Source organism: Ictalurus punctatus, chromosome 13, assembly GCF_001660625.3.
Source record: "Ictalurus punctatus breed USDA103 chromosome 13, Coco_2.0, whole genome shotgun sequence".
In the NCBI taxonomy this organism is placed as follows: domain Eukaryota; kingdom Metazoa; phylum Chordata; class Actinopteri; order Siluriformes; family Ictaluridae; genus Ictalurus; species Ictalurus punctatus.
In genome coordinates this window covers 14,420,234-14,441,617 of record NC_030428.2, presented here as the reverse complement: position 1 = coordinate 14,441,617, position 21,384 = coordinate 14,420,234, and the positions used below count along the sequence as shown (strand labels likewise).

At 40.8% G+C, this 21,384-nt stretch overlaps 4 protein-coding genes across 6 annotated transcripts; 1 reads left to right on the top strand and 3 right to left on the bottom strand.

Annotated features, from left to right (window-relative positions):
* Positions 1 to 1,440: 1,440 nt before the first annotated feature.
* On the bottom strand, positions 1,441 to 3,055 carry LOC108273679 (gap junction beta-3 protein). Its single transcript, XM_017483085.3, has 2 exons — positions 2,520 to 3,055; positions 1,441 to 2,388 (listed from the first exon to the last, which is right to left on the bottom strand). Exon 2 carries the CDS (start codon positions 2,360 to 2,362, stop codon positions 1,667 to 1,669), a length of 696 nt encoding a protein of 231 aa, XP_017338574.1. The 5' UTR covers positions 2,363 to 2,388; positions 2,520 to 3,055; the 3' UTR covers positions 1,441 to 1,666.
* A 238-nt stretch (positions 3,056 to 3,293) lies between these two features.
* On the bottom strand, positions 3,294 to 6,321 carry znf668 (zinc finger protein 668). The gene is made up of 2 exons (XM_017483074.3): positions 6,181 to 6,321; positions 3,294 to 5,732 (listed from the first exon to the last, which is right to left on the bottom strand). Exon 2 carries the CDS (start codon positions 5,729 to 5,731, stop codon positions 3,785 to 3,787), a length of 1,947 nt encoding a protein of 648 aa, XP_017338563.1. The 5' UTR covers position 5,732; positions 6,181 to 6,321; the 3' UTR covers positions 3,294 to 3,784.
* On the top strand, positions 6,286 to 15,791 carry znf646 (zinc finger protein 646). Of its 2 annotated transcripts, XM_053685394.1 has the most exons (5): positions 6,286 to 6,419; positions 6,701 to 6,841; positions 8,130 to 11,019; positions 11,137 to 12,231; positions 12,778 to 15,791. In XM_053685394.1, the coding sequence occupies exons 3-5, from the start codon at positions 8,366 to 8,368 to the stop codon at positions 13,670 to 13,672; spliced, it is 4,644 nt and encodes a 1,547-aa protein (XP_053541369.1). In that variant the 5' UTR covers positions 6,286 to 6,419; positions 6,701 to 6,841; positions 8,130 to 8,365; the 3' UTR covers positions 13,673 to 15,791. The 2 variants fall into 2 exon arrangements, with proteins under 2 accessions (XP_053541369.1, XP_017338551.1); XM_017483062.3 differs by lacking the exon at positions 6,701 to 6,841 and having other exon boundaries at positions 6,287 to 6,419.
* A 121-nt stretch (positions 15,792 to 15,912) lies between these two features.
* On the bottom strand, positions 15,913 to 21,076 carry LOC108273681 (uncharacterized). Of its 2 annotated transcripts, none has more exons than XM_047159372.2 (5): positions 19,994 to 21,076; positions 18,023 to 18,124; positions 17,554 to 17,691; positions 17,337 to 17,389; positions 15,913 to 17,195 (listed from the first exon to the last, which is right to left on the bottom strand). In XM_047159372.2, the coding sequence occupies exons 1-4, from the start codon at positions 20,073 to 20,075 to the stop codon at positions 17,349 to 17,351; spliced, it is 363 nt and encodes a 120-aa protein (XP_047015328.1). In that variant the 5' UTR covers positions 20,076 to 21,076; the 3' UTR covers positions 15,913 to 17,195; positions 17,337 to 17,348. The 2 variants fall into 2 exon arrangements, with proteins under 2 accessions (XP_047015328.1, XP_047015327.1); XM_047159371.2 differs by having other exon boundaries at positions 17,333 to 17,389; positions 19,994 to 21,063.
* Positions 21,077 to 21,384: the final 308 nt, after the last annotated feature.

Genomic DNA, 21,384 nt, shown 5'->3' with positions numbered 1-21,384 from the left:
TTACATTTAACTGCTTTTGATAGGCCTCCTGATTAAAGCTTAAACAAAAATAAAGATTGGTATCTGGATCGGTTTCGGTGGATCAAGATGACAAGAAATCGGTATCGGCTGTAAAAATCCTGATCAGAGCATCAGTAATGAACACCAGTAAACTAAAGCACTTTGTAGCTGGCGGATAAATGAACTCACTCAATCACATTGTATATGAGATTATACAGATAGGCCTATATACACAATATTCGCAGAGCAGTTCGAGAACTGGCTCCAACCCAGAACCATGACAGTGGGAAATGTCTAATATTTTATCTTTCAATATATTTAAGAGGAGCAGTCTTCAAAGACTGAACATTGAGTTTTATTGGATTTGTTTACAAGGTGGAACAGGTTAATGGTTGTTGTTTTTTTGCATACAGCCTATAAAATTAACTGAAAATATTAAATTTAGTTTATTAGAAGGTAAATTAATTTGTCATGGCTCACACTATGTTCCTAAATTCTGTCATAATTGACAAGCTCAAGTTTTCTCATGCCAACTTGTGCGTTATATTGTGGCACATTAACGTTACCATCTCTAAAAAAAACTAAACTTCAACCGTACTCCTAAATCTTTGACTGTGCTCCTATATTTTTGTAATTAGGAGCAAAAACAATTGTTACCGTAGAGCACTGTTCATTTAGTCTTGATTGTTAGTTTCTGTCCTCTGAGTTTTGTCTGTAGATTTGAATAATTTTCATGTGTAATCCTTGTTTAGTGGGAGTTTTTTTTTGTTGTTTTTTTTGCTGAATGAAAAGATGCATACAAATCTTGTCTAAAATATAACTGAAGTACATGTGTTTATATAATATAGATATTTTTATGAAAATGAATAATTTGAAATTGAAAGAACTGTTTATTGAGATATTCAGCACTGTGGTCATATCAGTTGCCCAGGTCCTGAAGGATAAGTAGACAAGAACCATCCTTTCTATGAGCAGATGGAAGACCTAAAATTAATTTTGGGTCTCAAACAATGCATCAGAATCACAATGCATATTCAAAGTCAAACATTAATAATAATAAGTGGTATTAATGTGAGGTGAAAGTGCCTAATGAGAGAATACTGCATTCAGACCTCTGCAACTAACCTTGTCATGACCATAGAGAATCAATAAGCTTAATTAAGTAAATCATTATGTTTCTTATTTATAGCATCATAGCCCATGATCTCAAAATGACTGATGGGGAAAATATTTAGTGCATGCCAATTTATTGACAAACCTGAAACAAACAAAAAAGATATAATGTGCATGTCTGCAATAGGAGAACAAATGTCTTGTGCACTTATACAGTTCTTAAAGTACAATGTTCCAACATTTCACCCCAAAAGGTAAAAAAAGAAAAAGAAAGAAAGAACAGAAATGTTAGGTCAGAAACACCATGCTCAATACAGCCAAAACTGATCAAATTGTAACACCCTTTATTGCCACACATTTCACAAATCAATAAACACAGCAAACCTGTTCTAAATCCAGTGATATTCAAACAATTTCATACAAAGTACACTGGACTGAAAATGTTTAACAGACCAAAGAAAGACATGAATGAAAGACCATACTTGTTAAGAGAAACCAAAACACATTTAGCAAACAATGAAGTTACACACTGGAGGATTTTTTGGTAAAACAGCTACAAGAGGTAGTGGCCAATCAAGTGGATACAGAACACAGAATTGCTGATGATACCCACGACAGAAACGGACACTAGAGCATAGATAGACATGCGTTTCTCAGCAGTGCCACTCACCAAACACTCTTGATCTGGACATCCAGTGTCATAACTCTTACATATGAACACCCCTTGGTTTAGTTTAGACAAGTTCCAATAAAGCAGAACATACACAAACCAAAACTCCACCAAAATCCGCAGCATAATGCTGAACAGGTAGAAGAGCACAGTGTTCCTGCTTCCGTGCATGTCTAAAATCATCATCGCAGTTGTGTTATTGACGGGGTCACTTGCACTTTTCAGCTCGCCCAGAGATTCGTTCTTCTCTCTGGTGCGCTTCTCAAAAACTGAGTGTATGTGGGTAGTGAAAAGCTCCATGATCAGGACCGACAGAATGAGGAGGATGAAAATATAGTTCCAAACCATTACCACAGGTTTATCAAAGTGTTGGTTGAAGCAGGTTCTAGTGCACACGCTGTCCCTTGTGATGGTGCAGCTGAAGTCTGAATTCAGTTTAAACCAAGGCATTTCAGCAACAAAAAGCGTCACGAGGCGAATACAAAGAAAGCCGAACCACATGGTACGACCTTTGTAGGTGGTGGTGGTGTCCACTGCAGTGCGGAGGATGGGGATCAGACCAGTAACAATTGCTGCCATCGTTCTTCAGGTTCAAGTTCTTCTGGCTAATAAAGAAAACAAACTTGCATATTAATGGTTATTGACCTTTATATATCCCAGCTATATAGTCTCATATTTCTTATAAGTTTCTTCATATCAGACAGTACGTAATTTTAAAATATAAAAATAAACTTACCTAGAGAAAATATCTGGCAAGAACAAGGTGACAGTCTTTTGTTTCAACGATGCTGACAATGATACTATTCTCAGCCACTCGGTGTATAGTGTATTAAACTGCTAACATCATCAAAATTTCTATGACTCATTGTTTACCACACTCAATTTAGGTCACACTTTCTATTAGGTCCTACAAGAAGTAATAATAGTAATGTGTTTTTAAAAACAAGAAGTAAGATTTACAACTTATCAAGGAAATATCATTTTTTTTAATAGCAAAAAAAAATCCTATAAATAAACACAATGTGTTGAACTTAGATAACTTTATTGAATACAGAATAGTCAAGAGTAAACTGCCATTTGTCCAAGGGTAAACTGACAAGTACAGGTAGTGGCTATAATCTAATAAATTCATGCATTTGTGTAAAGTTGAACTGTATGTAAAATACTGACCCTTCCACTAACTTAGAGCAAAAATGTATATCAAAGATTGATATAAACTTTGATATAGTAGCAATGATCAATCACACAAATACACATGGTTATATGTAATCAATTAAATTCATTTAAATAAAGATTTTTTTATTATGAGTAATAATAATAATAATAATAATAATAATAATAATAATAATAATGTATAAACAGCACCTTTTTATAGTTATCATACAAAATTCTCTTGATTCATACTCAGTAAAAAGGTAATTACACAACCCTTTAATTGTTTTAAATGAACATCATCTGTTCCATATAGAACCTTACAACAGAGAGTTGAGCTATCATATGTGCCTAGCAGATGAAGTCAAGAAACTTTAACAATCCAAGTAACCTTTGAAGAACTTGTAAAGTTTAGAAGGGAATGCAGGATTTAATAAGAGACTTGTATGTATGTATGTATGTATGTATGTATGTATGTATGTGTGTTATTTATTACTTTATCCTGATCAGGGTTGCAGTAGGCGGGAGATGAGAATACACTCTGGATGGGACTCCAGTTCATTGCAGAGCACCATGCATACATACATTCACACACTCATTCACAACTAGGGGCAGAGTATCTTATCCAATTCCTTCTGGAATGACAGTCACCAAACCTGGGACCCTGGAGCTGTGAGTGAGCAACCCTACCCACCCTTTTTTATATGGCATGTCAAGCTGGGACTATTTGCACACATGGGTGCTTTGTAAGGCGTGTAGGAAGCAACTGGTAGGAAGCAACCACTTTGCGCTGCCTTAATGAAAAAAACCCCACCCAATATTGAAAATCATGTCCAGTACACTGGTATTTCAAATGTCCTCTTCTTTGTTTATGTACACATGGCCTGACAATGTCTGGAACGCTGTCGCTGGTACAATGACGGGCACAGTTAGAGAAATCGCAGCGGGCTCCGATTTTACTGGGGAGGATGCACTCGATGGGGACGGCAATGGCTGTGTGTGGGTTACATCTGTCTGTGGCAGGGGAGATGATGACTGATTGTCTCGGTGTGTACGCAGATGTTTGCGGAGGTAAGCAGCAAAGAGGAAAGACTTACCACAGACTGCACAGCAGTGTGGGCGACTGTTGGAGTGGATGCGCTGATGCTTACGTAATCCAGCTTTGTTCAAGAAACCTTTGCCACAGCTGTCACATATATGTGGTCGTGGCTTGGGGTGTACCTTCTCATGTGCCTGGAGTTCAGATAACTGAGGGAACTCAGCCTGGCATGTCTCGCAAATAAACGGGCCAGTGCGAATATTTGTTGAATCTGATGGAGGAGAGATTGCATGGAGGCTGGTGTGGGCCTGTACCTCTTCCCATGTCCCAAAAATGATCATTTCACAGTGAACACAAGAGAATTGTGGTCTGGTGTTTTGGGGAAAGACTTGCTCGGATTCAGTGGGCTGTTCTTGTCGGACAGGTCTCTCAGGTAAGTGGGTCCTTTCGTGCTTACGCAGACTGGATGACATGACAAATGACTTGAAACACATCTGGCACTTGAATGGCCGCTCTCCAGAATGCACCCTCCTGTGCTTGTTGAGACTGGAACGCTCTGCAAAGGACTTGCCACAATCGGTGCAGGAGAACGGTCGAAGGCCGGTGTGCACCAGCATGTGCCGACGCAGATCCCAAGATGCAACGAAGGCCTTGTCGCAATTTTGGCATTTGTATGGTCTTTGACCCGAATGCACACGTTGGTGCACGGCTAGATCAGCTGGCTGTCGAAATCTCTTGGTACACTTGTCACATGGGTAAGGTTTAAATCCCTGATGTGCCCTCTGGTGCCGGCGAAAACTGGAAGGGTCTGAGAACATCTTGCCACACTGTGGACAGAGAAAGGGCTTCTCACCAGAGTGAGTGCGAAGGTGGGATTGGTAAGAAGAGAGCTGAGTAAAGCCTTTGCCACATTGCTCACACTGGTATGGCTTGCTCTGGGAGTGAATACGCAGGTGACAGGCCAAGGAGGAGGAGCGTGAGAAGGCCTTGCCACAGTCTGAGCAAAGGTATGGCTTTTCACCAGTATGAGAACGTTCGTGGTTCTTCAGATCCTTGAGTTCCGTATATGTCTTGGAACACTGTTGGCAGGAATATGGCCGGTGACCTTGGTGATTGCGCCGATGCTTGCGGTACACAGAGGGGTCGGCGAAACTCTTGCCACATTCTGCACAGAAATAAGGCTTCTCTCCTGTGTGGGAGCGCTGGTGAACTTTCAGCTTGGACAGCGTAGGATAGCTCTTAGAGCAGTGCGGGCAAGAATGAGGCCTCTCGCCACTGTGTTGTGTCATGTGAATGCGCAGGCAGATGGCCTGCATAAATGCCTTGCCACATTCAGTACAAACAAAGGGTTTTTCTCCAGTGTGGGAGCGGCTGTGATTGCGCAACTCGGTATGAGTCTTGTATGCTTTATGGCACTGAGGGCATTGGAATGGACGCTCAGCTGAATGCGAGCGCTGATGCTTAGAGAGTTGAGCACGGCTTGAGAAGGTCTTGCTGCATTGGCCACAGGTGTACGGCTGCTGCTTGTCTTGACCGTGAGCTGAGAGCTTATGGCTCTGTAGAGCAGAGGAGCTGGAAAATGCGTCCTGGCAGTCTGAGCATTTAAATAGGTTCTGAGATTTTGACGGTTTTCCTTTGTTTCTTCTTTTAGTTGGTTTCTCAGCTGTATTCTCACTCTCTTCAATGGGCTCAATCTCAGGAGTTGGAGTGTGCTGCTCAGCTGTAGGTGGGCTGCCTGGCTGAGGTGAGGCCATCATTCTGTAAGTTAATGATATGTTGTTAACAGGTGAATACCAGAACATGGATAGTACCAGTGTTTGCACGTGTTAGCTCATTGGTTAGTACTAAAGTGATACTTGCATGTAGAGAGTACAGCAGACGACACAAAATGGCCGGCATTAGGACCTCAGGGACAATTAGTTAGCTAGACAAAACACTCGCTGAGGGAAGCTGTCTAGCGTCTACAGTGAAACACCTGACGAAAATGTCTTCCGGGTAGCTGGGCAGATCGGTGTTAAGCATGCAATGCAATGGTTATTTAAGCCACAGAATTAGCATTTAAGCACACGCATAACAGCCAGGGTTACACAAAATGGCTGGCTTTAGGACCGCTGAACGAGCCATGTACTTTTAACGATCCGTCACTGTATGTGTCATGATTGAAGTTCCCGCAAGAATGTGCGCGATATGATGAATAAAATCTTACCAGTAACTGCAATAATCAGGCGTGGAAGATGTTTCCGAGAGAGCGCTCTGTGTTGTAAATTAACTGCTTTCAGCGGTGCTACAGTACCCGAGAGGCTTTAGGACCGTGAGTTCGAGGCGGCAAGAAGCTACAGCATTTCCGCACATCCACGGGACTGTAAAAAGTCTGATATGCCAGTCGATTAAAAACTCATACCAGTCCTTTGTTGTTTGCAAACGCCTGCTAGACGTGGCGTTATGGTAAGTACATCACAGTCGGAGATAACTAGTTAACTATCTGACTAGAAAATGGGGATTGTGTTGTGGGAGGAGAAATATAACGCTAACCGGTAGACTATATTTACAGCTCCTGTTTGAGGATAAACAAAAATCTAAAATAAGGTCAGCATATTGTCTGTTAATTTAGGGTACATAAAGTATCGTTTTATCATAGAGGTAATGTTATTGATATTAATTTTATGAATATCGTGAAAATGTCGCGTCGGACCTTGTTTCATTGATGCACATTTCCTGTTTCTCAGCGACAGCAGCCGGAAGTGGGAAAAGACAATTGGTGCGAACGGGGACGTGTACAGCCGCCCTGAGTCAAAAAAAAAAAAACACAAATGGATATAACGCACCTGCAAATAACAAATCATTCGAAAGCATCTGCGACGCCCTATGTATGTACTTTATACAATTGAACGGTAACTGTTCGGTGTTATGTTGAACTTGTGTGCTATCTATCTTGGTTAGAAATGCTAACTGGCTAGCGAGCTATCTGGATAAATTAGCTTAGCTAATGCTTGTCGATGCTTGTTCAGTCTATCATCTCGCTCTGATCAGATGGTCAAGTCATACATTAAAACCCGTTGCTTTAACATCGCCAATGCACAGGTATTTCAAATATGTTGCGTTTATAAATTAATACGGTTGCCAGCTTATTGACAAGGTTATGTTTGTCTTGCTAGCTACCATGCAAGGGAATTGTTTACTGTGTAAATAGAAGCCCATTGTGTTAGCCAGCTGGCACAGTCTCCACAATTTACCATCTCTAAATCCTAAAACATGTAAAACAAAATAAAATTCTGCACAAAGTCGACGTGCCAGGGTCGCGTCGTCTGGAAATAATACATACGATGGGATAAATATGTTCATAACCCTCGCCTTATGTAGGTCAAAATGACCCTCTTTTAATTTTAACTTAAAGTGGAACCTAATATGTAACTACATGTGAAACTATATATGAACTATATGTGATTGACTCATTTTCTCTATTGAACATGGCGGGGAGGGGGACATATTTACTCTTTGGTGTATCTGCTATACCAATTTACTTATTATATAGGTTGTGTATAATGTTTGTCATTTTGATCCAAGAGTTATACAGATTTTAAAAAGTTGTGTAGTATCATTTGACACCAATTGCTTTTAATTAAAATGAAACAAATTGAGGGCTTTACAGGGGTTACATTACCTCTATGTATTGTTTGCACTTATACCACATGACACACCTGCTTGTAGAAGCATCCCCAGGCACGAGAAGTGGTTTTGTGTATATGTACTGCTCCTGAAAATCCCCAAATTGTAGATATGTTCAGCATTGCTCATTTCAAATATTACTATCTAAATCAGACGCCCAAAGTCAGTATGACCCATGAACAGTACATCCATTTCTAAGAAGTAAACGGAACATTTCTGGCTCAGTCCCTGGCTATTACTGTTAAGTTACAAGTTACTTATGTTCTTCTGAATGTTAGAAGCTTAGTGCGTTCACTTTAATTTAATTTTTAACAGTTACATTTTTCATGATAACACCTACAAGTGGAAATCTCAGAAGACAAGTCTAGCCCCTACTAAGGTCTACTTTTTGTATTAATATTTTTATTTTAAATGCATAAAATGTTATTTGAATGCACTGGAGTAGTGCTGTACAGACTTTTAACCTTTTTAACTCTTGTCTGTTTCCAGCATCCATCCACTGTGTGCACCCTTATGAGCCCAGTTATCAGATTTTCAATGGCATGGAACAGAATGCGTTCATTTCTCCATTCATAAAAATCACCTTTGCATATGGACTTTACATACACCATCACTTTGATGAAAGTGAGGACAAGGACCTCACCTTTAAAAAAGGTGCCCCCATTTCTCATACACAAACTGGCTCTTGTTAGTATTTTACATCACTCTATTATACCATTGAGGCTATGCAACAGCCAGGCAAGACCAAAGGCTTTTTATGTAAGCACTGTGGTATAGCATGTTCCAACATGCCCAGTCTATTGGAGCACACAGAAACCTGTCATCAGTCCGAGGATGATCGGAAATTCAAATGCGACGAATGCGGACGGGGATACAGGCACGCTGGTAGTTTGGCTAATCATAAGAAAACTCATGACATTGGCTCCTTTCAGTGTCACATATGTTCTCGGAGGCTGTCCAACGCATTGGCTCTCAAAAGTCATTTGCGTATTCACACAACGCGAAAGAAGTATACTTGCATGGACTGTGGTGAAGGTTTTCGCCTCGCGAATCAACTGGCAACTCACCAAAAGGTGCATCATAATAGAGGGTTTCAGGAAAGAACCAAGAACAATCAGCTGAAACGTAATCGGGCTGGAGGCATTTGTGATGACGAGCAATTACAGCAAATAGATGAGCAGGATTTCAATATAATCCCAGAACTGCCATCAGACTTAGAGTTGGATGTTGCCCCTGATAATGGCTTCAGCAATGGTTTGATGTCCGAGTTGATTCCAAGCTCTGCTACTGAACATGACACCGCTGGTGATGATGAGGACCGGCCGTTTAAATGCGACATGTGCGAGAAGACCTATAGGCATCATGGAAGCCTGATAAATCACAAGAAAACTCACCAGATGGGCATATTTGAGTGTTCAGTCTGTTTCAAACAGTTCAACAATCTCGCTGCCCTTACCAGTCACCAACGAATCCACAGTAAAACTAGAAGTCATCCCAGCACGGTTAGCCCATTGACCCCTGAGGCTTACACAGACTCTACGTCAGAACAGGTGTCAAAAGTGTTGCAGAATGGAGCCACAAATATCCATTTCTGCCACCTTTGTCAGTCAGCATTTCCGAATGATGATGAGTTTCAAAATCACATCATGTTGCATAACTCATCTTCAGTATCCTTTGAGCTCCCTATTAGCACACCGGAGGACCATCCTTTTTCATACAGTATTAATCAGTCACCTGAGTCTAATCCATATCCATCCTCCAGTGACACTCCACCATTGCCTCCATTACTCGATAAAGCTGTTGATTATGACCAAACCCAGGGACCAATGGAAAATGGTCATATATATGTACCTCACCCCATTGGTGATGAACCAACTCTTTTAGATACTCAGGGAGAGCATCTGGCCCTGCCTTCAGCAAACCTCAACCCTGAACTTTCTGAGCAAGCTACTGATGATAAACAAGATCAATCTGGTAGCTCAGACCGACGTTTTAAATGTAACGTTTGTGGCAAGAGCTACCGACATGCAGGTAGTCTCATCAACCACAAGCGTTCCCATCAGACAGGTATTTTCCAGTGCTCTATTTGCCGTAAGAACTACCCCCATCTGGCTGCCCTGCGCAGCCACCTTCGCATCCACAAGGGGAGACCTTCTATGGTGATTCCCAGTGCTGAAGGTGACTGGCTTTCCTCAGAACCCCTGACACATGAAGGCTTTCCTCATGAAGATGAGGTAAGTGGCATTCTGGGCCTTCCTCAGGATATGGGAGACTCTGTACACATGAATTCTGATGAGGAGAATATCAATGATCATGATGGCCCAGAATTCCAGGAACAGTTTGACAGTTCGTTCTCTGAGGACAGACACATGGACCTACCTCAGGATGAAGCCCTCATGGAGAGGCACATGTGCGCAGACTGTGGAAAGACATTTACTGATATTGCAGGGATCAAGTCACACATGTGCCCTCTCTTGAATCAGCAGTATCAGTCAAACAGTATCAGTCCAGATTGTGAAATGGACTTTAAGTCTGCAGATTATAAACATGCTGTGGGAGATTCAGGGGAGCAAATGGTTTTTGAGGGACACAATGGCAGTGATCTTACTTACTTTCATGACACTATGCATGATCAGATGATGAGTGACAATGAAGATAAACTTCACTGCAAAAATAGCGATGAAGAGGACGAGGAGGATGATGGAGAGATGTATCAGTGTTCCGTGTGTGGGAAGCACTACACCAGCATGCGGGAGCTCAGGAGCCATCTCCGTGGTCACACTCAAATCCATGGAACCCCATCAACGTCAGGCCCCTCCTCGATGTCCTCACTCGAGGCAGAGAAAGATGATGAACCAGGTCAGGTCCAGCAAGGTGACTGTGATCTGATTATCTGTAGCACTTGTGGAGAAAGTTTCACAAAAAAACAGGACCTTCTAGCTCATCAGCTTTTACATAGCAATACAGTGGATGGACAACCAGAACAATATGTAACACCGGACCAGAATGAGCACCAACCAAAAGAAGAAAAGGAGAGTATTATCTGTGGGAAGTGTGGTGTAGTCTGTACCAGTGTTGCTCAACTTGAGAGTCATAATTGCCCTGGACAGTGTAATGAGAATCTTGAAGAGTATGATGAAAAAACAGATATTGTCAATGCTCTCAGACAAGAGCCTGAATATTTTAAGGAGAGTCCAGACAGCGGAGAGAGACTCTACAAATGTGACCAGTGTGGCCGTTCATACAGACATGCAGGCTCACTTTTAAATCACAAAAAGTCACACAAAACGGGAGTGTTCCGTTGCTTTGTTTGTCAGAAGCGCTTTTACAACTTGTTGGCCCTTAAGAACCACCAGAGAACACATTTTGATGTTAAGAAGTAAGTAAAGATTAGTTTCAAATGTTTATTATGCTACCGTGGCTTTTATAATTGCACGTATGTTACCATAGATTTCACAACTCAATCCTCAATATTCTTATTTTTTTCCTCTTCTAGGCATAGTTGCACAGAATGTGGGAAAGCTTTTAAAATCCACAAACAACTGTTGAACCATCAGAGAGTTCATCGGGAAAACAAGGCCAAGATTGAGGAACTCAACAAACAGATTCAGGCCCTCATGGAGATGAGTGGGAGTGTCTCTGTGAGTGGGATGCAGGCGGTCAACGCAAGCAGAAAAAGACGCGGCCGACGCCGCAAGCAAAAGGACATTCCTGGTAGTGTGGAGTCCAGCCCAGAAAAAGACGGCCACTCGGGGGATCCTAATGACCCACGGCCTTTTGTCTGTGACCAATGTGGGCGGAGTTATCGGCATGCTGGTAGTCTGGTCAACCACAAAAACTCGCACAAGACAGGAGAATATTATTGTGCCGTCTGCAACAATACCTACAGCAACCAGTTAGCGATGAAGAACCATTTACGTATTCACTTCTCGGTCAAAAAGCACTGCTGCCAGGACTGTGGGAAGGCATTCCGGGGCAAGAAACAATTACTGAACCATACTTGTAAACACAATCGCAAGAATGCAGCATTGAAAGGAAAGGGTAGAGGTCGGAGACGAGCAAAGGATTTAACATGCAAGAAATGCAGCCTGGTATTTCCCACTGCTGAGCAACTTGCAGGCCACAGCTGTAGCAAAGACCGTGACCCTGAGTCTACCCCTGCAGCCACTGACCATAACCACAATGGAGATTCATTTGTGGTGAAAGAGGAAAGGCCTTTTAAGTGTAACATTTGTGGTCGAAGCTACCGTCATGCTGGCAGTCTGTTGAACCACAAGAACACACACAAAACTGGCCATTTCACCTGCTCCTTCTGTGCCAAGCCTTTTTCCAATCCCATGGCATTACGTAATCACACTCGCATCCACACGCAGAAAAAGAAATATGTCTGCACAACCTGTGGCAAAGCTTTCCGTCTCTCTAGCATCCTGTACAATCACCAAAAGATCCATGCCAGAGGAGTTACCCATTACAGCTGCCATACATGTGGGAAGAGGTTTAAGAGAAAATCTGGACTTAAGAGGCATCGTTGTTATAGAAATGGCTCGTCAGCCTCCCCACTCAGTCAGGATGAAGGTGACAAGTGTTACATGTAAGTTAATCAGTATTTATTCTATTTTTTTTTTAAATAAAGCTTTTCATTTTATTGACTCCTGAGGCTTTTGTTAATAATCCAAATACCTTATTTTGGCATTATTCATGCAGTGTTGTTTGTTTGTTTGTTTATTTTTCAAAACTCTTCATTGCTATGTAACTAAGGTTCCCCACCAGAGGGAGCTATTAAAACCCAAGGAGGCTCAGTGTCCATGATTGTTGGGGATGGACGCATGTTTGCAGTATACAGCTATGTTAAAAAACGCCCCCAGTATTAAGTTCATAAACACACCTTGGGTATGTTCTGAGGATAACCACAGGCAGTGATCAGCAGGGTATCAGTGGTACAACATAGTCAATGACACTGTTCTTTATTGTAGTTTTACTGTAAAGTCTAACCATTATCTTTTTCTAATGTTGCATGACTTTGTTGAATACTAAGTCTGAGTTTCTTGTATTTTACTTTGAAAGAACATGGCAGATAATATGGTGAACTTCTGTTTTTATTTCTCTCTTTCTAAGTATCTCTCGTTCTCTTTTGTAGGTGTGATCAGTGTGGACGCTCTTACAGACACGCTGGATCTCTTCTCAACCATAAAAAGACTCATTCGGCTGACCTGCTCCACTGTAGTCTCTGCCTGAAAACCTTCACTGATCATCTGGAACTCCAGAGCCACTCCCAGATGGCCCGTCACTGCTGCCCAGATTGTGGAAAGACCTTTTGCGAGTTTTCACACCTGCAGAGCCACATGGAGGTTCACAGCAAGGGACTCCCTTATTACTGCAGTGTTTGCCAGCAGAACTTCCCCAACTTGGCCAGCTTTGAGCAGCACCAGGAGGTTCACCATAGCATGCAAGAACAGTCCCGTCATCAGCAAGACCTTCAGATGTCGCAGGGTTTGGATTGGGACTCTGGACTTAACCAACAACTGGGTTTCTCCAAAATGGATCCAGAGTTTAGCCAAATGCACGAAGGCTTCTCTGACCAGGAAGATCAGCAAGAGAGTGGTGACGCATTTGATAAAGAGGAGAAGAGCCATGTGTGTGAGCACTGCGGGCGTTCATATCGGCATGCTGGATCCCTGCTCAACCACAAAAACAGCCACAAAACGGGCTCCTTTTTCTGCTCAGTGTGTCAAAAGGAGTTCACCAACCTGATGGCACTGAAAAACCACCGGCGAATTCACACAGAGCCCAAGCGCTATCAGTGCCTGGAATGCGGCAAGGCGTTCCGCGTGTCTACCCAGCTCATCTGCCACAGACGCATTCATACTAAAGAGAAGCCTTTCTCCTGCGTTCTCTGTGATAAGCGCTTCTCCAGCAAGTCCAACCTGCGACACCACCAGAAGTTGCACCAGAATGCCCAGCAGTCCTTTGAGTCCTCCTTCAACATGGATCCAAATGCCTTCATGGGACTGGGTGTGGAGCCTTTCCTCTGAGGCAGCGTCTGCAGGACCAACACTCTCATCTCGGCGTTCCAAAGGAAGACGACAAAATAACGTTTCTGTTATGGAACTCTTCCCCCACCCAAGGCCCAATGCCAATAATCGTAACACATCAGGTTTTTCTGCTGTATTTGTCAAGATGGTGTCCAAGCCAGATGCTGTTCTTGGCAGTAGTTGCCTCCTGTACTGTTGTATTTTCAAATACTTTTCCTTAAAGGACACTTAAGACTGGCATTGACGTGATACTACCTCTGGTAGGGACAGTGATACTGTAGAAACTTTAGAATAAGTGATGGTGCCTGTCAGAAACCATTTTAGATATGAATGTTTCAATGTTTTTGATTTCCTCACAGAGTGCACACAAACTAAAGAATTATATGGTACTATCATAGGTCTCAATCTGAAGACTGGGGTAAAAGTATGGTATATTTTCCTAGACCTTACCCCAGCACTGACCCTAGGAGTAGAGTCCGACCGATTATTTGGCTACATGTTCAAAAGGTATCATCAAAGGAATAACAGTTTGTTCACTTAGTTTGATATTTTAGTGAATAAAGCGGCGGTCACACTAGGCTTTAGCGCTCCATAGACTTCAATGGAGACATTCAAATGTATCAGAAAACGGCAGACCAGAAACGCAAGCCCATGTGTAGAATTTTCATACTATTTTGCGTAGTATCAAATTGCATCATGTGAAGATGTGCGACTAATTGATGATCGTGACCTTTTTAGTAAAAAAAAAAGAAAGGAAAAAAATGGTGGTAGTATCGATAGCAGTATCGAACTATCCTGTACTTTACAATCCAGCTTTGCAAGACTCTAAAAAGAACGTACAGAGTTTGCCTGTTTTGTGGCTTCATTGAAAACAGGTGCAAACATAATAATTTTTTCATTGCTTTCAAATATTGTTTGACACTTTAGTGCTGTAAAACGTAACTACATATGAAAACTTTAATGCCCTGAAATATGATGTCATATCCTGTTCCCACCCATATTCGAAGCAGCATCCAACAAAAATACGCAAGCTTAAAGCTTAGTGTGACCGTCATGTTTTCAGGACTCTGTATTCAGTTGTATCATTATAGTCATTTGTTCTATAATCATGTCTCAATTGAGTGCGAGCATCATCAGTACTTTCATCACGGATGACTCTGTTAATGCTGTTAAACAGCAGCCATAGAATTATTAGCAGTTCCCTTCGGCCTGCCAAACAGAAATATCAATGATATTTATTTATTTAAAAACTTATTTATACCCTATGTTAATATCTGAACAACTGTTATCACCCTTTTAATGTGGTAAATATCATGCAGGGTTTTAGTTGTAACAGTAACGTACCTAGGTATTTCCACTTATGGTTAAAATGTTTTTACTCCAAAAGCATTTCATAGTGATGTATCTAAATGTTGCCAAGTGGTAAAGTTGAGATTTAGTTTCTCAAAGTGTGATTTAATGTATTCTTTTGAATATCATTTTTATTTAACCTGCTGTACGTCAGTTCTTCTGAAAATGATTGCTGAGCAAACAACTATGGTTAGACAAGTGATGAGAATTGTCACACTCTGTACGGTTAAACAAAGGGACCCAGACATCCATGATCGGTCGGGCTCTATGATGGGCAGCAACTCCTAGATGGGAGAGACTTTTCAGTAGTTTTGAAATTACTCAGGTTTCACACCTTAATCACTAAAAATAATATAAATGATTAAACCATATGTTTTCATCTGATGCACAAAGCATCATAGGGAAGGTATATTTTTGTTTGTCAAGGATATGATTCCCGTTTGTATTTCTATGTGCCATTTCATATCATTGCCCTACTTAGAATAAAATGTATTAGTAGTTTCCACTTATGCCTATATTTCAGTACTTACTGATTATTTAAGAATAGGAGTTGTAGACCTTCGTGGTGGCATTGAATATGAAACTCCACTGACTTCTGAATCTTTGAGATTCACTGTAATCAGTTACATATATCTTAAATATAGAATATTTATTTTTGTTCTTAAAACCAGTGTTTCTCTTTCTCAAGTAGAGGACTAAGCAGATACTGTTTATTTGTAGATGTTCTTGCCCTCACTTCCTGGAACTCAATAAACACAATGTAAATGTTGGTGATTTTCTGGATTGCCTTCTCTTTGGACCAGTGAGGAGCAGTTTTCATTTGCTTAATAATCAAAGAGATAGAGGACATTTAAGTTGGGTGACATGGTTTTTCCTCTTTTGAACATGGATGTTGTACTTGAAATCCTTTTATTTACATTACATATTAACTTAAAACATAAATGTCATGCTTCCACAAGTTATACACATTCACTGAACATGCAACGGTTGTCTCTGTTTATTGCCTATAAATGCTTAGGCTGTCTTACAGTCCAACATCAGGTTAACCTTTTCTAAAGGGACAGCCTAATATCAACTTGATCCAATACCATAACTGTGACCAGCAAAAATATAAAGTTAGTAGAAGTCTAATACTGCATGATTGTTGCATTTTGGATTTACCACTAGCCGTGGCATTCTTGAAATATGAACACTGACTATGACAGCTTTCTTAGCATTTCAGCAGTGTCCTTCTGAAGCATGGTAGGCCCACTGCTGACTCTTTTGGTGGGTCAGTATTCTGACTTCTTGGGTGATTGGACACTTGTCAGCAACTTCTGCACATTTAAGTAACTGTGACAATGATGGCTGGCACATGTACTAGAACCAGATACAGACAGGTGACAAATTAAAGGAAAAACTAACAAAGTATCTTGGTGCTGGGCCATCTCATACACCCCCTGTCACCTGCCTGTATTTAGACATGCATCTCCAAGGGTGTCAGATGTTGTACGTGTAACATCATAGAAAGGCTACTAAAGGCAGGCTGTCTTACAACTATTACAATGACTACATCCTAACAGTGCATAGGACACAAATATATAAACAATTTATCTACAAAATATTGATTACACATTACATTCAATAGGCCAGAATAAATCTAATGCGGAGGTAAACAGTTACTGTACAAAAGGTATTTCTACACTACAGTTCTGGAAGGTTGGCAGTTTTCACTGGATTAAAAAAATGGACATTCATAAACATCATAAGTGCATAGGGGGTCATAAATGCTCAAAACGGGATACAAGAAAAAAACAAAACAAGGGTGTTCACAATAAACATTAAAAAAGATAATGCCTTTCAAAAAATAGAGGTTAAAAAACAATTTCCTCCGTTTCACTGTTGTAAGGCATCCGATTGTTGCTGATGTTCAGGAGTCTACTCAAAAAGCACCTTAAGTCTGCTCACACAGTGAAGGACAAAATCTGAGGTTTTCGAGATCACGGTAACTCTACATCATCTGCATATTCTGGAGTGTGTTAATCACCTCTATGTCTGACCTACCAATATAATAAATTAAAAGAGTCACATGCTACTCCTAGCACACTCTGTAGTCAACGAATTAGCAAACAGATCACCGAGTGAATCAACAGCTTTCTTAATACCTTGAATCCTTCCATTCCATTCGCTTTTGCTGAAAAAGTCAAAGGCAAACATTATTTTAGAACATCCCGACAACTACATACACTGGTAAATGCTTGTATGGTCATATGACTATTACATTCCAAATAATTTGTCAGCAAACGTAAGGTATGGTGAAAACATGCTTACCTACTTAATGATCTGCCTACACTGGATAAAGTGGACCTGTGGTTTCCTCGATGGGGTCTAAATAGGTAGGCATGAAGGTTTTCGTTAGTTATAAAGTCTTGCCATACAATGGTGTACATGAATCACTCAGCACAGTTTTGATTTCTTTACATACTGGTGCTTGCATCCTGATTCCGTTTAATCAACAGAAAATCTTTTGTACTGATCTGTTTAGTACTTACCACTTAAAGTCCTTTTGGACCTGCATTGAAGTACTAGCACTCCTATGAGCAAGGCTCCGAAAACAACCACCGCTGCCAGCACTGAGAAACTGGTAATGGCTGCTACCCTCCAGGAATCATGAGGCTGGACCGGTGGGCCTGTTAACCATGAGACAATATTATTGGAGAAGTTTCAGTCCTTTGCTCAGAAACTTACAGCAAGAGACAAAGCACTCCTGATTTTAGCATAATGCTTATATTGCTTTGAGTCACCATTACTCCATTCATCTGAAGTACAAGGAAATGCTTTAAAATATTCAGTATACTATGAACAGTTCTGCTCAACATACTCTAGATTAAGCAGGCAGGAAACTAAAAAGAAAATACACGTTGATTGGCATTTAACCAAGTTTAGCATATGCTTAGAAATCCATTTCTTACCAATACATGAATGCATTTTGTTGAATTATTAACTATATCTATAACTCACATGCGTTACATGATGGGGTTTTGGGGTACTCTATGCATGTATTGCAAGGCACACAACCACCAAGATCGCTGTTAAAGAACTCTGACTTTGCACAGGAGGAACCTGTATGAGGAAAAAAGTAGAATAATTAAGAACAGGTTTACATGTTTGGATGCAATATATAATTGTGAATACAATGAGTATCATAAGAGTCAAACTATAATCAAAGAAATCCAGAGACCTGTGTTTTGTTTCAAATTCACATGAAATGAGCTGGGAAATTCCGTTCAAGTGATGTGGTGAAGCACTTGTGGGGAAACGCTATTACTCACTCTTCGAGTGTGCAAGCAGTAATTTGCCTGCATGAATGTTTCACCAGACTATGATGCAGCTCCTGAGTGCTTACACAGGAAAATGTCAGCATTGGGAGAAGTGACTTCATGAGAATCTGAACACCATCACCACCACAGTTGAGTTTCAGCTTTCACACATGCTTTTGACGCAAACTTTCAACTAACATAAAAGTCTGTGGTTAAGATATGTACCACAGAATTTACCAAAATCAAATGAAAGGTCTTTGTCACAGATGACAAAACTGTAAAACTAGATATAATGCTTACTGCTTGTACTGCATGAACAACTCTAAAATGTTAATTTTATGAAGATTTTAAGATAAGATTTGTAAAATCAGCTGGGTAAAGGATGAGTAAAAATGAGACTTCCTGTGAACTTGGCTAACTCAGCAGCAGTTAAGGAGGTTAGTATGAAACAGGTGAGTCTACTGATAAGACACCCACACTGACTTACTGCAAGGTGTTAGAATGGCCCAGTCAATCACCTGACCTGAATCCAGTTGAACAAGATTTAAAGACAATATGTTTAGAAGAATGGGCCAAAATAACACCTGAATACTGCGGCCGAATAATTTCTTCACTCGGGAAGTGTCTTGAAGCTGTCATTACAAACAAAGGCTTCTCCACCAAGTATGAAATAAACTTCAGTTAATGTGTTCAGTACTTTTTTTCCTGTGTCATTCCACTTCATTTATGGACTTCACTGTTGTGAATCCTATATATTTCCAGATTTGTTGAGTTAATACTGATGTCTGGTGAAAATTGCATGTGAATAACCTCATTGGAAATATATTTACTGAAAAGTGTTGATGCATCCAACACTTATTTCCAACACTTGTATATGATTAAAAGTTTCAGAAAAGATAATTGTCTTCTTATATGTTGTTTATTTATCCTGCTCAGCTGTAGTAACTCTGACCTGAATAACTTTCACTGTATGTATTAAAATGTGTACTGATGACAGAATCATGACAAAAATGATTCTTTACTTTAGTGTTTGAAGCATTATTCCCTTACGTTGTCACAACAAACTCATGAATAAACAACACTAGGCAGCTAATGAAGTGCAGCCTAAACTACACAAAGTGTGTTTGGAGAATAAATATCTTCCCAGGCAGCAAACTGTCTAAAGACATTCTCCTTACATTTGCTGTTTCTGCTCCACCCAAGAAACTGTTCCAAAACTACACACTAATGGCGAAGGGGCTGAAGCTGTATCCCAAACCACTCCACACTCCCTACACAAGTGCACACTACGACGAAGGCTTAGTCACGGGCTCCTGTAGTAGACACTACTGTAGTGCGCTACAAGTGGGATATGGAAGTATTATGGGATGTGGCCTGAGCGCGCGGGGACATCAGCTCATGCTGCGTGACGGAATGAAATAAGGCCATCGGAATGCGGAACCGGTGGGAACTCCAGCTGCTAAAGGAAACGAGTCCATACGAAGAGGAACTTTACGAGCCATGTTCATCCACTGAGAACGCAAACAGGGACACTGTTCTCCAGTCACCATTAGCCTGCTATTTTAACTCAAAAGTTGTACCAAACATACACCGAGATAAACACACACCACTTCACATACGCGATCCTAAACTCCAAAGTGAATACATTCATTAAGCCAAAGCATATTCTTACTTTTTTCCGCGTTTGTTCCACTTAAATGGGTTCCAGCCACGAGAACCAGGCAGACGGCACGGAAAACAGCGTCGATATCCATTGAGCCGGGACCAGTGGACTTTCAGTGTGTGTGAGAGAGAGAGAGAAAGAGAAAGCGGCGGCTGGTGTGGTGTGTGTGGAGTGCAGCGCGCATGTGAATCAGTCATGGCGAGTGCAGGCCTTGTTTTAAGAGCGCCCACACCCACGCTCTGGCTACAGCCCCTATGACTCATTTCCTCTCCACTGCACTGAGCTTGGCTTTGTATACAGCGAAACAGATTTTCTGGTGAACAGCTTTCAATGACACTGTAGGATATCCCGTCGCCGTGCTCGTCACTGCTGAAGTGCTAGACTAATTTACCACACGTTTACACTAAACCTGAACTTACCAGTTAGCGATAACTAGCAATAAACTGGGTTTGGGTTTTTTTTTTTTTCAAATTCTTGTTCATTAACAACAAACACAAAAAGTTAAGCAACTGAACTAAACATTACACCATTGTGAGAGACATGAAGGAGTTTTAGGAGGACAGACTGAACAGACCCCAGTCTTTCATGCTACGATGTGAAGCCCAATGGGCCTGTTAAATAAAGTCACCACACCCAGTGACGCCGCGCGCTGTAGCCAGGCCAAGCGCGCAGTCTGACAAACAGCCCTGTCTCACTGCCCTGGGGTGGGATTATTACCATTCGTAGGAAAAACACACACGTTACTTAGTAACACAGACGTAACAAAATGAAGAAAGGGGGAAAAAATGTTTCTCCACAGAACATACATGGGCAGCACTGAAGTACAGATGTATAGCATCTTCTTACTTGAATTGTTTGAACTACAACTGTTGGATTAATAAATGTTCCTGTTATTCAGGTTGTCATTTGCAATCCTTACTAATTAAAACCCATGACTATAAATTTACAGTGTAAAGGTTTTCTTGAGACTGTAGAGCCTGCTGTTATCAGTGTTTAACATTCAAATCAATGCCATTTTAAGACTGAATGTTATTTGCATTTAGACCCTGTAAGTGCCATCATGCATAGAGGAGGTTATCTCCATCAAAGCTGGGGGGGGGGGAGGCTGTAAAATTCAAATTATTGCTAAAGTATTTCCTTAAAGATAAAGTTATTAGCTATTAATTTAGTATTATGTTAGTTGCTATTAATTTCTTATCTCTAATCTATTTTAATAAACACCAGAACAATAATGAATACATATTTGTTCTTTGAGCGTGCTTTGTGACCCAAAATATCATCTCACAGTATAGTTATTAGGTAATAACCTTTCCCCAGTTTTATGGATTTAGTATTCAGTACAAGTCAAATGGCAAAATCAGATTCAAATGTTTGCAAGAAGTGAGCATGGATGTCCATAA